Source organism: Jaculus jaculus, chromosome 4, assembly GCF_020740685.1.
Source record: "Jaculus jaculus isolate mJacJac1 chromosome 4, mJacJac1.mat.Y.cur, whole genome shotgun sequence".
Taxonomy (NCBI): domain Eukaryota; kingdom Metazoa; phylum Chordata; class Mammalia; order Rodentia; family Dipodidae; genus Jaculus; species Jaculus jaculus.
The window spans coordinates 113,937,418-113,953,159 of record NC_059105.1 but is presented as its reverse complement, the minus strand read 5'-3'; the positions used below and the strand labels follow the sequence as shown (position 1 = coordinate 113,953,159).

The 15,742-nt window shown below is 41.7% G+C and overlaps 1 protein-coding gene across 7 annotated transcripts in view; it reads left to right on the top strand.

Annotated features, from left to right (window-relative positions):
* Window positions 1-15,742, top strand: part of Npas2 (neuronal PAS domain protein 2) — a 182,958-nt gene that overhangs the window by 34,566 nt on the left and 132,650 nt on the right. For 3 of the 7 annotated variants that reach the window (XM_045147919.1, XM_045147914.1, XM_045147913.1), the window contains exon 1: window positions 2,531-2,580. The exons of 3 other annotated variants lie outside the window; for them this stretch is intronic. In XM_045147919.1, coding sequence (XP_045003854.1) covers window positions 2,567-2,580 — 14 coding nt within the window. In that variant the 5' untranslated portion in view covers window positions 2,531-2,566. Of the gene's footprint in view, window positions 1-1,509; window positions 1,840-2,530; window positions 2,581-15,742 lie in introns of those variants that run through there. One more of the 7 variants, XM_045147918.1, reaches the window with a different exon arrangement.

The following is a 15,742-nucleotide window of genomic DNA, read 5'->3' as shown; positions in this document are numbered from 1 at the left end:
TAAGGCACTTGCCTTTGAAGCCTAAAAGCTCAGGTTTAATTCCCCTGGGCCCATGTAAGCCAGATGCAGATGGTGCTGCATGCATCTGGAGTTCATTTGCAGAGACTGGAGGCCCTGGCATGCCCATTCTATTTACCTCTTTCTGTCTTTGTCACATAAATAAATAAAAACAAAAATATTTTAAAAAGAAGTTTTGAGATCAAGGCTGCATCTTGAGATCCTGAGCTCTGGGATGCAGACCTGGGGTACCAGCTTTCCTCTTTTTCTTTCTTTCTACCCAATAAAACTCAGCCTCACATTCCATGAGTCAATGGTCTTGCTTGTGTGACCTCATACCAGACCCCATAACATCTTAGGGCTCACCCTAGATCCACATTTCAAGACCTCCTCCCCGACTCTGGAGTGACCAAACCTGGAAAGGACCCCTAATCTCAGCCTGGGAACCATAACTCCATCTGTTTGCATGTTCCTGGTTTTGGAGTTGGTAGCAAGCCACTGAAGGGGAACTTTTGCCTAGGACTGCTGGTCCCCCCCTTTATTGGGTTCTCTGATATCCCTGTATCCCTTCTCAAGACAGTCTTCTATACCTATCAGCCAACATGGGAGGACTGGCAGCAACTTTTGAAGACCTTGTTCACCACCAAGGCGGAACATGAGAACACCTGAAAGGAAGCCAGGAAACTAGTGTTGGAAGCTGACGGCCACCTCATGGGGAATCCTAAAGTTATTGATGAGGTCTTTCTTCCATGCAACCAGACTGGGATCCCAATACCGCTAAAGCTGCAAAAATGAAGGAGGAATGCCTCTCTGCCACAGAGCATCTCCTGGACAACTTACAACATCTTGGCTATTGTGTATCAGCCAGGAAGGCTCAACTGTGTGTACATAAGGCAACCTACTTGGGACACAAACTCCAAGAAGGCCTTACTCTTAGATGAATGAAGGATACAGTTCAGCCAAACCAAGGCTTTGAACCCAGCCTCCCTGCTGCCAGAAATGGATGAGGCATCCACCCCTCTGCACTACTGCCTAGAGATCACCTCCACCTTCCATGGACTCTGCCCAGACCTGACAGACGTGGGTTGGCCGGACCCTGGCCTGGTGATGTATTCTGATGACAACAACTTTGTCTTGTAAGGAGTCAGGTATGCAGGGGCGGCTGTAATGACTTTGAAAGAAACCCTGTGGGCTGCCACCCTACCTTGGGGTACATCAGCTCAGAAAGCTGAACTGATAGCACTGACCATGGCTCTGATATTGGGAAAAGACATGACAGTAAATACCTACCCAGATGGCCATTATGCCTTTGCCATGGCACATGTACATGGGGCCATCTACTTGGAATGAGTACTATTAACAAGCAAAAGGTAAAGACATTAAAATAAAAAATGAAATTTGGACTTATTGGCTGCCATTTAGGCACCTGCTAAAGTAGCCATAATCCATTGTCTGGGTCATCAGAAAGCGGAGACCACAGCAGCAACAGGGAACAGACTGGCAGACCTAGCAGCAAAGAGTGCAGCCTCTCAGCATCCGTCAGATTGTCTGGTCACCCTCCCGGCACCCACTCTTCCTGAGCGACCAACATACACAGAACAGGACCTACAGCTCCCCTCTCATCTGATAAAGGAACAGACCCCACAGAGATGGTATCAACTGGAGAATGGACGACTGTTGCTGCCCAAGTCCTAGGGCAAAAACTGGCTAAGCAACTAACTCACCGAGGAAACAAGCTACCTGAGCTAATAAGGAAAGAGCTTTTCTTCCCAGGTATGAACTCAGTCATCAAGGACATCGCCACCCACTGTCAAGCCTGCCAACAGACAAATGCCTCCTCTGGTAAGGTGCCACCAATGGGCTGAGAGAGTGGGGAACAGGGCCAGGTGGATAATGGAAAGTGGATTTCACAGAGTTAAAGCCAGGTCAGTATGGATATAGACATTTACTTGTTTATGTTGATACCTTTTCAGGGTAGGTGGAAGCTTTCCAGATCTGAGATAGCCGAAATAGTGACAAGAAATTGTTAGAGGAGATAATTTCCACCCCTCCCACCCCCAGCTTTGGGTTGTGCCTCAGGATAAGATCAGATATAGTGGGTCTGCCTTGATGTCAAAAATCACTAGGGAATTAACCTAGACATTGGGGATTAATTGGAAATTACATTGTGCCTATCATCCCCAAAGTTCAGGACAGATAGATAGGATGAATTGGACCCTGAAGGAGACTTAACTAAATTAACCCTAGAGACGGGGCAAAAGGTGGGTGGGACTCCTTCCCTTCCGCCCTGTTAAGGACAAGGTGTACCTCTTACGTAAAAGGAATTACTCCATTTAAAATTATTTATGGAACCTCTCTTCCCATTCTTCCCAGGATGAGTCTTGAACAGATAATTGACTACTAATGAAAGGCTTCTTTCTATCCAAGTCTTACAAAGAGTCCAGGAGTCCGTTGTTCCAGCAATCAAGGCTACTTTTCAGACACACCCTGTTTGCCCCCATCCCTTTCAGCTCTGTGACCGAGTTTGCATCAAGAGACACTGTATTGGAACACTGGAACCAGGGGGCCTATGTATGGCTCTAGGTAAAACTTGTTGCTTTTATGCCAACCAGTCAGAAATAGTCTGAAGTACACTGGCTTTAGTTAGAAGTGCCAGATCTGACCACTCACCTGAAGGCCTTTTGGCAAGTTTTAAACCCAGTTGTCCTGATTAATGTGTCCTTCTGCAGCTTGTATTCTGCCTTGTCTTTTTGGAATGCTTAGCTTTTTGGCATTTTCACCATAGATTTGAAAGTCTTTGAGCCTGTTTGCTAGATCTAGGATTGATATATTTATCAAAAGGGAAGAATGAAAACAGGTTAGTTCTTTGTATTATCACATCATTATCTAACCCAAGTACACTAGGGAAAGCTTCACAAGTATTGGTCACATTTTGGAGAACTATGTTCAGTGATCTGTACTGAAGTATCCATGTGTTTAAAAAAAAAAAAACATATGAGGGCTAGAGAGGTGGTTTAGGGGTTAAGGCTGTAGTCTGTGAAGCCTAAGGATCCAAGTTCAAATCTCCAGGTCCCACGTAAACCAAATGCAAAGGTTACACAACTGCACAAGGTCACACATGCGTACTGGGCAGTGCATGTGCCTGGAGTTCGATTACAATGGCTGGAGGCCCTGGCATGCCAATTCTCTCTCTTTCTCTCTCACTTTTGTTCTCACATTAAAAAAAAAAAAAGGCTAATCTGTTGGGTTTGCCTTAATAAAAAAAAAAACACATGATATCTGTGTGCATTTATACACACGTTAGGCTATATTTAGTACTTATTTATATTTAGTATATATTCTAAGTATACAAATGCCGTATTTAGTACTTTGCTATAAAATGCATTAGAAAAATTGAGATTGACAAAGTGTTATTTTACAAACAAATTACAGATAAAGAGTCCAAGATAAAGTACTATAATCATAGAATTTCTACAGCCCAGTGGATGGATAAAAGGAAAAGATTAGAAGAATACATGTCAATTGAAAAAGATGCTATGGTTTAGGTATGTTCTGAATGTACTCTCAAAGGTTCATGTGCTGGAGACTTGGTCACCAGTGTGGCAGTGTTGAGGTTGCAGAATCTTTACCAGTAGCACCTAGTGGGAAGGTAGTTAGGTCATGGTGGCTTCCAGGAAATTCTCCTGTCTCTACTTCCCATCTTGCCGTCAGTGTCAGTGTACTGGGATTACAGAAGCCACTGTGGTTTCTGGCTTTTTATGTGGGTTTTGGGGATCAAACTCAGGTATTCAAACTTGAGTGCTGAGCTCTTTATCCTCTGAGTCCTCTCTCAACCCCCACACTCAGTTACATTGAATGAGACCTTCCTTCTATGAACTCACTGGGTATGCTTCCCAGCTTAGGTCTTCTCCATCCTAGAGATGATGGCTCTTTTGAGATGTTCTGCTCACCTTACCTGTTGGCAGTATTGTAACAACTTGCTTAGGGTGGTGTCTTCTCCAGGGTGGATGGGCGTGCATCACTTCTTTCAGTAACCACAGTTCATGCTAAGCACTGTGTTAATGGCAGCTACCAGCCACTCAGGTGATTTTGTGCCTCTAAAAGCCTTCTCCGAAATAACATGCTCCTCAATTAAGGGGAAAGGAAGGAGGGAAAGTGAGGGAGAAAAAGGACTCATCTCTAGCTATTGGTCATGTAACAGAATATTTATCTCAAATTGTTGAATGTTATATACATACGATGTGACTTTTATGGCCAGCCATGCCAGTTTCATCCAAGCAGAAAGAGTCCACACTGCCAAATTCTGCTTCCTTTTCCCAAGTTTGATGGTTAGTAGGTTAGTTGGCTTGGTGAGCAACCCTTTGTGGTTACTCATGAGCCCTTTCTTCAACTGCTGGCTGTGTCTCAAAGGGAGAGATCTTGGCAGGTAGACAGAAGCTCCGGTCTGGCAGCACCACCAGAGACCCGCACTTGCGTACACTGTGTTCACTGCACTGCTGCGAGATGTGAAACCAACACAGGCTTCTGGTGGATGAGCACACCTGATGGGTCAGAGTACTATGTAAATGGCTTCAAATAGCTTTTCCATTTGTTTCTCTATCTGGGATGGGAAATTATAGCTGCTAAAGAGTTGCATAGTTAAATATAGCTCCATCCATTTACACAATGTTGAATAAATGCTTTGTGCAAATACTTTATGTCTTTGGCACTTTGATCATTTTATTTCAGTCTTTTCCATTTGTGAGTTATAATGGACCTATTATGACATATAGATTTGAAATTTATACAAAACTCCCTGGATTCTATTCTGTGATCTCCCTCTCTCTCTCTCGCTTTCACTCTCTCTCTTCCTCCCTTCCTCCCTCCCTCCCTCTTTCTCCCTCTCATTATAGGCAGTATCTTCTATGAATGCATAGCAAACACTACACCCAAAGCACACAGTAGTCTGACACATTACTAAATCTGAGCTGAACACAATTTCACACTTAGGAATTACTTGAAATGAATGAATGAAAACATTGCGACTTGTGGTGTTAGTCAGCTTTATGACAGTGTAAGAAACACCTGAGATAACCAACTTATAAAGAGAGAATCTGTTTTGACTCATACAGGTTTTAGAGGCTTTGGTCAATAATTAAGGATCCCTGACACTCATGATGCATGTGGTAGCTTTTCTTTTCTTTTTTTTTTTAATTAGTTTTCTTTTCAGCGAATACAGGCAGTTTCGTACCATTGTTTAGGCTCATCCATGACCTACCCCCCTCCCAATGGCCCCTCCTTGTTGATGTAAATGTGTCGTGCATTGTGGAGTTAGCCCACAGTTATTGGTACGATAAATGTCTCTGCATATCATGACCCAACATGTGACTCTGACATTCTTTCCGTTCCCTCTTCTGCAAAACTTCCCTGAGCCATCTTGTAGCCAGAACCAAAAGAAAAAGAGGAAGGGACAAAGGTGTCATAATCCCCTCCGATGGCATGATACCAGTGAGTCCTCTGGGGCTTTCACCAAACCAGCCAGTCATAAAAAGGAAAACCCTTACTACCCCACATCCCCACAGTGCCAAGCCGGGAACTAAGCCCTTAACACATGGGTCTCTGGGACATTTAGGATGTAGACACTAGTGGAACCATGGAAACACTGTGTTGAGATGTGAGGAAGGATGTGCGTCACATTTAATATGTCAGTAGCAAGATGCTTGGTGGGAATTTGGTTGAGTTATTGTGAATAATTTGGAAGTTATAAATAATTCAGGGCACACATGGAATATTTTTCATCTTTCTTGGCATGTTGATGTCTTTATTGCTTGTGTAGGAAGGAGAGCTGATCTGACTATTAGGACAGCATTTTGTGCCACTATTTTAATAGTTTATCAAGTTAACTTAAACTTTAAACCTTGGTAGTCCATTGAGACAAAATATTAGGAATATATCCAAATTGCTTATAAATATCTTTGATATTTTTCAAAGTAGTGTCATATCATAAAATTTCATGCTTCCTATAAGGTAGAAATAAGTCCTCTGCAGTGTTTAATCATGATGAGTTACAAATCAAGTTCCTATTTATCAACCAGTAAGTCCCTGGAATAAATAACTCTATGAGAACTTTAATTTAGTGTATATGTGGTATCTGGCTATGGAATAATTTCTGAAGCATGAGGAAAATTGTATTAAAATAAATGGTTTCTATGGCCCATACCTCTATATAACAAAAAAAATGTGGCACAGTAGTCCCATAGCCTTTAAAGTGAATGTAGTGGTTTGAAATCAAGGAGTACAGTGAACATTTTTTTTTAATTTTTATTTATTTATTTATTTGAGAATGACAGACACAGAGAGAAAGATAGAGGGAGAGAGAGAGAATGGGTGTGCCAGAGCTTCCAGCCTCTGCAAACGAACTCCAGAAGCGTGCGCCCCCTTGTGCATCTGGCTAACGTGGGACCTGGGGAACCAAGCCTCGAACCGGGGTCCTTAGGCTTCACAGGCAAGCGCTTAACTGCTAAGCCATCTCTCCAGCCCACAGTGAACATTTGAAGCAACATTTCTCAAACCAGTTGACATCAGAACCTCTATGTGTATATGTGTGTGTCCATATATGTGAGGGCCTACATATGTATGCAGGTACACATACATACATACATGCACATGTATGTGGAGGCTAGAATTTGACATCAGATGGTTCTTGTATCACTTCCTATTAATTTTTGAGACACTGTCTCTCCCTGAACCTGGGGCTCACCAATTCAGCCAGTGCAGCTTGCCCCAGGGCCCTTCCTGTCTCTGCTTTCTGAGCATGGGATTTCAGGTGCACACACCACACCCAGCATGTACAGAGGTTCTGAGGGCCCGTACTCAAGTCCTCACACTTGTATGGTGAGTGTTTTACCTACTGAGCCATCTCTCCAGAACCATTTTTCCATTTTTTAAAGTCTTTAGTCAGGGGGCTGGAGAGATAGTTTAGTGGTTAAGTGTTTGTCTGTCAAGCCTAAGGACCCCAGTTTGAGGCTCGATTCCCCAGTATCCATGTCAGCCAGATGCAAAAGTGGTGCATGCATCTGGAGTTCCTTTGCAGTGGTTGAAGGCCTTGGTGCGCCCATTCTTTCTCTCTCCTTCTTTCTCTCTCTGTCTGTCACTCTTAAATAAATAAAATGATATCTTAAAGTCTTTACTCCGACAACGGTGGTTCATACCTTTAATCCCTGCACTTGGGTTGCTGAGGTATGAAGGATTACTATGAGCTCAAGGCCAGCCTGGAATAGATTGAGACCTTGCTTTAAAGGGGGGGGGGGGGGCTTTTGAGAGGAGCAAGGCATGGTAGTGATGTTTCTAATCCCAAAACTAAGAAGAAAGCTGAGGCAGGAGGGCCATGAGTTCAAGGACAGCCTGGGCTGGATAGTGAGATTCAGTCTCAAGAAAACTAAATGAATGAATGAGAGTGCGGGAAGGAGGGAGAAAGAGGAAAAGAAAGCGAGGGAAAGAACAAAAGGAAAAGAATTGCGAATCGTAAGGAGTTTTTGTTTGTGTGTCAATTATATCTGTGTCTATGTGTCTATTTACCTTCTTAGAAATTAAAAGTGAGAAAATTTTTAAATGTTTGTTTATTCCTTTAAAAATAATAAATATGCTACACTTAAAAATAGCTATATTTCCTAAAATAGTATAATTTAGCAAGAAGAGAGACATTGCTTTAATTTTTCAAATTTCTTTTATATCTGGCTTCCCAGAGATAAATATTATATGTCTGAGAAACTCTTGTGCATACTTAAGAGAAAAAATGAGGTTGACGAAAACAAATAATGCCTTAATGTTATTGTGAAACTAGCTTTAACTTTGTAGATGTATTGAAATGGTTGTGAGCAGTCCAGGGACCACCAGACCAATCTGAGGAATAACTAATATACAATAGTTACTTGAACCAGAATATTCTTGGATATAAAAATCCTATGCCTATGAAAGCATCTACGCTCTGTGCCAAGTGGAGGTCTGTGGGAAGACCCATGTTGTTCCATCCACTTAATGTGATCCTTTAGGGAAAAGGTTGAACTTTTGCCCTGGGGACAAAACCTAAGTCTCAGTCTGCTTAGACTGATGCTAACTCCCTACTTAACTGCTGCTTGTGTGCGGCTGCTATTTCCCACTCCCCATTATTCCTTGGGCAACTCACATGATTCTCATGGATTCCTTACCAGTGACATCGGCTTTATAGGACACCTTTGTTCAACTTGAGTAACCTGGTCACACCACCACTGTATGACGTCTAAATAAGAAAGTAAGCTGAGTGCTCAAGACTCAAGGCAGAAACCAGTCCTTTGATCTCACATCAAAGAAAAATTTGGTTAAAAGGCAATTCCAGGTGACTGGCATTTTTGCCAGGGTCTCCAACCCACATACAAAATACCATGCTAACATTTGACTTAGAAACTGAATCTCTCTGTCTAGAAAGGACACTGCTGACTTTGGAAACAAGGACACTCCTGTTTAGACCAAACTTAAATTTCTGGAATTGTCTCTAGCTAAAATTGCCAACAGTAACAAGTGCTTGCCTGGACTGTGACTGTCATATCTGCTTCTGGCCTCTTCAGCTTGGATTCTAACTCTTCCCAGTGTGAGCCCCCATCCATACATGAGTGGTCACACTTGGCTCTTCCCTTTAGGAATGGAGGGGGAGTTACTTTTCTCTTGCATTGGTCCTGGCTGCTGACCACATGTTTTGTTAGACCCTTGCTGTACTCTTAGTAAGGCTGAAAGATTGAAATGTAGGTGAGCAGTAAGACACACAAGTTGAGAAAAGTGATAGAGAAAAGAGAACAATTGACCAATGCAGTTGTTTTTTTTTTTTTAAACGTCTCTCCCCAGACACTCCTAAAACAGTCTGTTTGGACAGAATACTCAGGAGTCACTTGTTTGCTGGGTGATTTTGTTCCTCTCCCTGTAAGAAAAAAATGCTAGGGAAGCTGTTAATTTTTCTTTTCTCTTCCTTCCTTCTGATGTTTCCGCCCGGCTTTACCTCACAGCAGCCCAGCTGCGCCTGCGGGACAGCGCAGTGTGCTTGTCTCGGCGCTAAGGCAGCGAGGCTGACGCAGGAGAGGGTCACAAACACGAGAACTCTCTTAGAAACCCTTGCCTTAGCCGGAATATGAATTGACTCGCTTGACAAACAGAATAGATGCCACAGAATGTTAGGAATTATTGTGTCACACAGAAAGGCAAGAGGACATCTAGTTGTACATGGAATTATTCAGAAACATTAACTATGTAATTGTTAAATGGCAGACACTGACATACGTAAATGAAGCAAAACTTTAATTATGTTGGAATTTTAGCCAATAACAAATCATTTGATATTTTGAGCAAAATATGTCTCTTCTGTTGAACTCATAAAGCTATGTCTTTGCCCATAATATTGGTGATTTTGCATGTTATAACTTCTATACTACTTATTTGCTATTTACATTCTCAGTCCAGGGATCTGAATATAAATTGAAAGAATGATGTTTATTCTCTTTGGTGACATGCGACACACCATTATAAAGGCAGTCCTTTAAAGGTTAATTAATTAGATTTATTTTGTAGCCTTGGTTACCTAGTGTTTACACTAAATTTGAAATGATTGCTCCAAACACTCTGTTACAAAGACTGTTATAGTAGACAGTTTCACGTTGCTGGATAAACATCCAAACTGGACACAGTTAGTATGAGGAATGAGATTTATTTCAAACTTACAGATTCAAGGAAATTCCATCAATAATGGCAGAAGAAGCCAGGCATGGTAGTGCATACCTTTAATCCCAGCATTAAGGAGGCCAAGGTAGGAGGATTGCAGTGAATTCAAGGTCATCCTGAGACAAAAACAAAAAAAAAAAAAAAAAAAAAAAACAGGCGTGGTGGCACACACCTTTAATGCCAGCAACTCAAGAGGCAGAGGTAGGAGGATTGCCATGAGATTGAGGCCACTCTGAGACGACAGAGTGATTTCCAGGTCAGCCTGAGCTACAGTCAGACCCTACCTCAAAAAAAAAAAAAAAAAAAAAAGGAAAAAGAGGGCTGGAGAGATGGCTTAGTGGTTAAGCGCTTGCCTGTGAAGCCTAAGGACCCCGGTTCGAGGCTCGGTTCCCCAGGTCCCACGTTAGCCAGATGCACAAGGGGGCGCACGCGTCTGGAGTTCGTTTGCAGAGGCTGGAAGCCCTGGCGCCCATTCTCTCTCTCTCCCTCCATCAGTCTTTCTCTCTGTGTCTGTCACTCTCAAATAAATAAATAAATAATTTTAAAAAAAATTTATAAAAAAGGAAAAAGAGAGAGGAATAAAAAAAAAAAAAAAAAGAATGGCGGAAGAAGCTGGCTCCCATTCATAAATCCAAGCAGGGAGTGAAAAACCACTACTAGGCAGGAAACACCAAAAAAGCAGCAAGCAACAGGGGCTCCGCCAGAGCTCAGACCTTACTACACACCTTTGGGCTGAAATTTAGATCTGCCCCCAAACACACCTTTGGGCTAGACCCCAGGATCTGCCCCCCAGTGACACTTCCTCCATCCAGAGGCTGGAAACCCAAGTTACAAGCTTTATCTGAATCTATGGGGGACATGCATTTAAACTGCCACAATTGTGAAACAGACCACTCTGACCTAAAAAAAAAAAAAAAAAGTAACTTCTTAGTTATTAGATATTTGTTTACTGTGTGTTTTGAAAAATGTTTGTTTTTATGTAATTGGGTACAATATTTCATTAGGTCTGTGCTACTCCGTTTATATAATGTTAATTGTTGTTTTGCGTGATATATTAGTTATGAGATATGTCATAAATTCATCAGTTTCTCTTTGTACTTCAGCATATTTTGCTCTATATATTTTGAGGCTTAGTATTAGATGTATATACAAGTTTAGAATTATTTTTATTCCAGGTTAGTTGAAGGGGATAGAGAGATGGCTTAGTGACTAAGGCATTTGCCTGTAAAGCCAAAGGACCCAGGTTCGATTCCCCAGGACCCATATAAGCCTGATGCACAAAGGGGCACATGTGTCTGGAGTTCGTTTGCTAGTGGCCCTGGTGTGCCCATTCTTTCTCTCTCTTTCTCTCTCTCTCCCTCTCCCTCTCTGTCTAAATAAATAAATAACCAAGTTAGTTGAAATTCTTGTCCTTATGACTTTTCTATTATGCTTATAAACTAAGTTATGCTTATTGTCTTATAGTTTGTTTGCCTGATATTAAAATAGTTATCCTAGGTTTGTTCATATTTGCTGGCATTTTTCTTTTCCCTTTATACTCAAACTTCTGTTCTTACATTTCAGTATGTTTCTTGAAGACAACACTTGCCAGATTTGTAAAAATTCTGTCTGATGGCCATTTTTTAAAACATGGAAATAATATTTGTTACTATCATTGAAATATTTTAATAGGTAACCATTTCTATGCAAGTATTTATCCCATTTTTATGTTTTTTTGCCTCCTTTTTTTCTCCTTTATTTTTCTCTTTGTGACATTTTTCTTCTACTGATTTGAATTTGTATTCTTCATGCCTCTTATTTTAACATACTGCAGTACTTTAAATATGTGCTTAACATATTCAATATTAATCATATTTTCTCCCTCCAAAGAAAATGAAAGAGTCCTTTGAATTATATATTATTTACATGCTACTGTTGGGCAAAACATCTAGCTCAAAGCCTGTTTTGTAGGCAAGTGTAAAATATCTCATGCAATGTATTAATATATTATGTACAGTATTGGAAGTAAGAGTGGCTATATAGGAATCCCTGTACACCATTGTAAAGTCAAAATCTCATAAGTAAAACCATGGCGAGTTGGGGACAATCTGAGTTTTCCTGCCATCCATCTTCTGGTGCTGTGCTTGGAGGCATGGCGGTCAGTCCAGATGCTGTTCCTTTCTCACAGATCTCTCTCTCTCTCTCTCTTCCTTTCTCTTTCTCTCTCTGTCTCAAATAAATAAATAAATAAATAAATAAATGAATAATATGATAAAAAACAATTTGGGGGGACTGGAGAGATGCCTTAGCAGCTAAGCACTTGCTTGTGAAGCCTAAGTACCTAGGTTCAAGGCTCGATTCCCCAGGACCCATGTAAGCCAGATGCACAAGGTGGCACATGCATCTGGAGTTCATTTGCAGTGGCTGGGGACCCTGGGACGTCCATATTCTCTCTCTCTCTCTCTCTCTCTCTCTCTCTCTCTCTCTCTCTCTCACTTGCTTGCTCACTCGCTCTCAAACAAATTAAATTTTTTTAATTGGGAATTTGAATATTTTTTATTCTCTATTATTTCTAATATCAGGAGCCAGCAAACTTGCATCTATGGGATGCATCTCATCACAGTCTGTTTCTGGAAATAAAGTCTTAGTGGTGTTGCTCATTGATGCTGTCTTTGGCTACTTTCTCACTACAGTGACTCACAAAATGAAAACTAATATCTGCCCCATACAAGGCAGTTTGCCAGCCCTTCCTCAGGGCCCTTCATGGAGCTGCTTCCTTCTTTCCACTCACTTCTAGAGCATCCTATCTCCAGACTTTTCTGTCATTAGCCTCCCCACGTCCAGCCTTGCTGCATGGAAGGCGCTCTCCTATCCTCAGCCTGGTTGGATTTGCCCTTTGGAATGTTGGGAATGCATTTGTGCATGTCAAAGGACAATTTTTAGTTTGTCCTAGAAGACCCTGATTATTTTATTTAGTCACCAAAGTCTCCCTGCCTTACCAGCAGCCTTCTTCCACCCTGAAATAGCTTTTCAAGGCATGTTGGGGAAAAGTAGCTATCTTGGGTCCATCCATTTATATATTCCCTGCAAATATATATTTCAAGCAGTTTATAGTCAGCAAACACACAGAGGCATTATTTCAGTCATTATATATAGCATCAAATAACATTAGAGGAATATTCTTTAGCAGTATCTTGGGCAACAAAGAGTTAATTGGTATTGGACACAGTCACCAGCAACTATGTCTGTTTTAGATAAGATGGTCTTCAGAGCCCACCACTCTTAGATGAGGGAATCCTGAGTTTAAGACCAACCTGCGCTACACAATGGGACCCTATCTCAAAATACACACACACACACACACACACACACACGCACACACACACATGTATGTAAATATATATACACATGAATAAAGAGGAGGAGAAAGAAGAGGAAAGCTGAAGGAACTGTGGGCTGTTGGTGAACTTGGAGAGTGTTTAGATGAAATCCCCTCTGCTACTAGCTGGTGTATCATCAGGATTCTCCAGAGAAGCAGAATCAGAAGACTAAGTGTTGGTATATAACAGGAGGTTTGATTTTCAAAATTGCCTCCCATGATTTTAGAGGCTAAAAAGTACTACAGTCTGTCATCCATCGGCTAGAGTGAAGAAAATGCTCCCTTTCCTCTCCCTCTGTCCCATTCCAGCCCTCAAAGGACTGGACAGTGTCACTCAACTTGGGGAGGATGGTTCTGCTTTACTCAGTGTACTGAGGCAAGTGCAAAGTTGGGAAGCCGTCTCATAGATGTACCCAGATCTAATGCTGGAATAGTTTCCACCCAGACAGGTTGACACATTAAATGACCCTGGTGACTGTGGTATAAATCACTTAATCTCACCATGCCTCAGTTATTTCATCTGGCTGAAGGGGTCTTGGGGTCTTAACATGATCAAATGAGATTAAATGTTTGAAAGCACTTAAAGCAAGCCTGGAAAGTAGGAAGCCTTCACATGTTAACCATTAGTGTCAGATGCTCCTTAATGTTTATTACCTTTGCTTTTCTCATCTAGAAAATAGAAACTGCAAGATCTATTTTGCTTGAGGAGTAACCATGGTGATTTAAAGCATCAAAGCAGGAGACAAACTGTAGATGAGATGTTGTTTTCTGAGGCTTCAGTATTTGTCTACCTTTCTATACTGAGGCTATTTCTCAAAAGAAGTGTCTAGAAACATCTAGAGCTTAGTGGCCATTCTCAGTGTGATGAGCCTTGGTTAACTTATTTATTAGAGAGAGAGAGAGAATGTGCACACCAAGGCCTCTAGACACTGCAAGCAAACTCCAGACACATGTGCTACCATGTGCATCTGGCTTACATGAGTATGGGGAATCAAACCTGAGTTCTTAGGCATGATAGAACTGCTAAGCCCTAGATTATTTTATGTTAACCATTTTTGTTTGTTTTGAGACAGGGTTTCAAAGCCTAAACTGGTCTTGACCTCATGAGTGCTGAGACTTCAGGCATGTGTCACCACCTTTGGTTTTATGTGGTGCTAGGAAACAAACTCAAGGCTTCATGCATACCAGGAAGGCCCTCTGTCAACTGATCTGTATCCCCAGCCTAATTCTAGGTCATCTTTATTCTAAATTTTATTAAAAATGAACATTGTAGGGCTGGAGAGATGGCTTAACAGTTAAGCGCTTGCCTGTGAAGCCTAAGGAGCCCGGTTCGAGGCTTGGTTCCCCAGGTCCCACGTTAGCCAGATGCACAAGGGGGCGCACGCGTCTGGAGTTCATTTGCAGAGGCTGGAAGCCCTGGCGCGCCCATTCTCTCTCTCTCCCTCTATCTGTCTTTCTCTCTGTGTCTGTCGCTCTCAAATAAATAAATAAATAAAAATTTAAAAAAAAAAACCCTAAAAACATCAAAACAGAAGAGGACTTGGAAAGAAGAGGTCCAATGGAGTGGAGGTGGAGTGGTGGTGGGGGGGCAAAAGAAGGCAATGAGAGGGGATTATGATCAAATTACAGTATGTTCATGTATGAAAATCCTAAAAAAAAAAGAAAAAAGAAAAAAAATGAACATTGTACGCTGAAAAATTTCTCTCATCTGCTAACTTTGCCCAGCGAAGACTCAGCCGACACCTCCCTTGAAGCCATCGCTGGCCCCTCACTCCATGGCCCTGATGTTCTGTAGCATCCTGTGAGGTCTGTGTCTGTCACTGGGGACCAGACTGGGGCCCTTCCTCTCCTCTCTCTATCTTTTCAACTAACAGATTCTGTTCTAGTAAGTACTAATGACATACTAGCCTAGTGCACAAAAAAACAGTGAATGTGGTTTGGGGAGATGGCTTAGCGGTGTTAAGGCACTTGCCTGCGGAGTCTAAGGACACAGGTTTGATTCCCAGAACCCACATCAGCCAGATGAAGGTGGCACATGCATCTGGAGTTTGCTTGGAGTGGCTTAGAGGCTCTGGCATGCCCAATCTCTATCTCTCTCTCTCTCTATCTCTCTCTCTTTCTCTCCCTCTCTCCTTCCCTCCATCTCTGTCAAATAAATAAAATAAAAAATAGTGAATGAATGGAGACCAGTTAAAATCACCTTGAGCTGGGCATGATGGTGCACACCTTTAATCCCAGCACTCAGGAGGTAGTAGTAGGGTTTCTATGATTTTGAGGCTAGCCTGGGACTATAGAGTGAGTTCTAGGTCAACCTGGGCTACAGTGAAATACTACCTTGAAAAAAAAATCTCTTTGATAGTACACAATGAAGTCGTATGTTTTAAAATTTTTGTAATAGGTGATATTAACCCATCCCCTCTTTTCAAACCTGTCTCCAAATTACACAGTTAATGGATATGCACATAAACATCACTCCAAATCTCTGCCATCTCAACTACATTATCCTTTAAACCTCTTTCATTGAGCTTATTCCTTACATTTATTCAAATATCAATTTACTTCTTATATAAGCTGTGAGGTGTTTTATGATTATATTATACCATATCATATGTGCTTCAGTGAAGATTTGTGCACAAGCTAATCAGGGCTACATAATAAACAGGG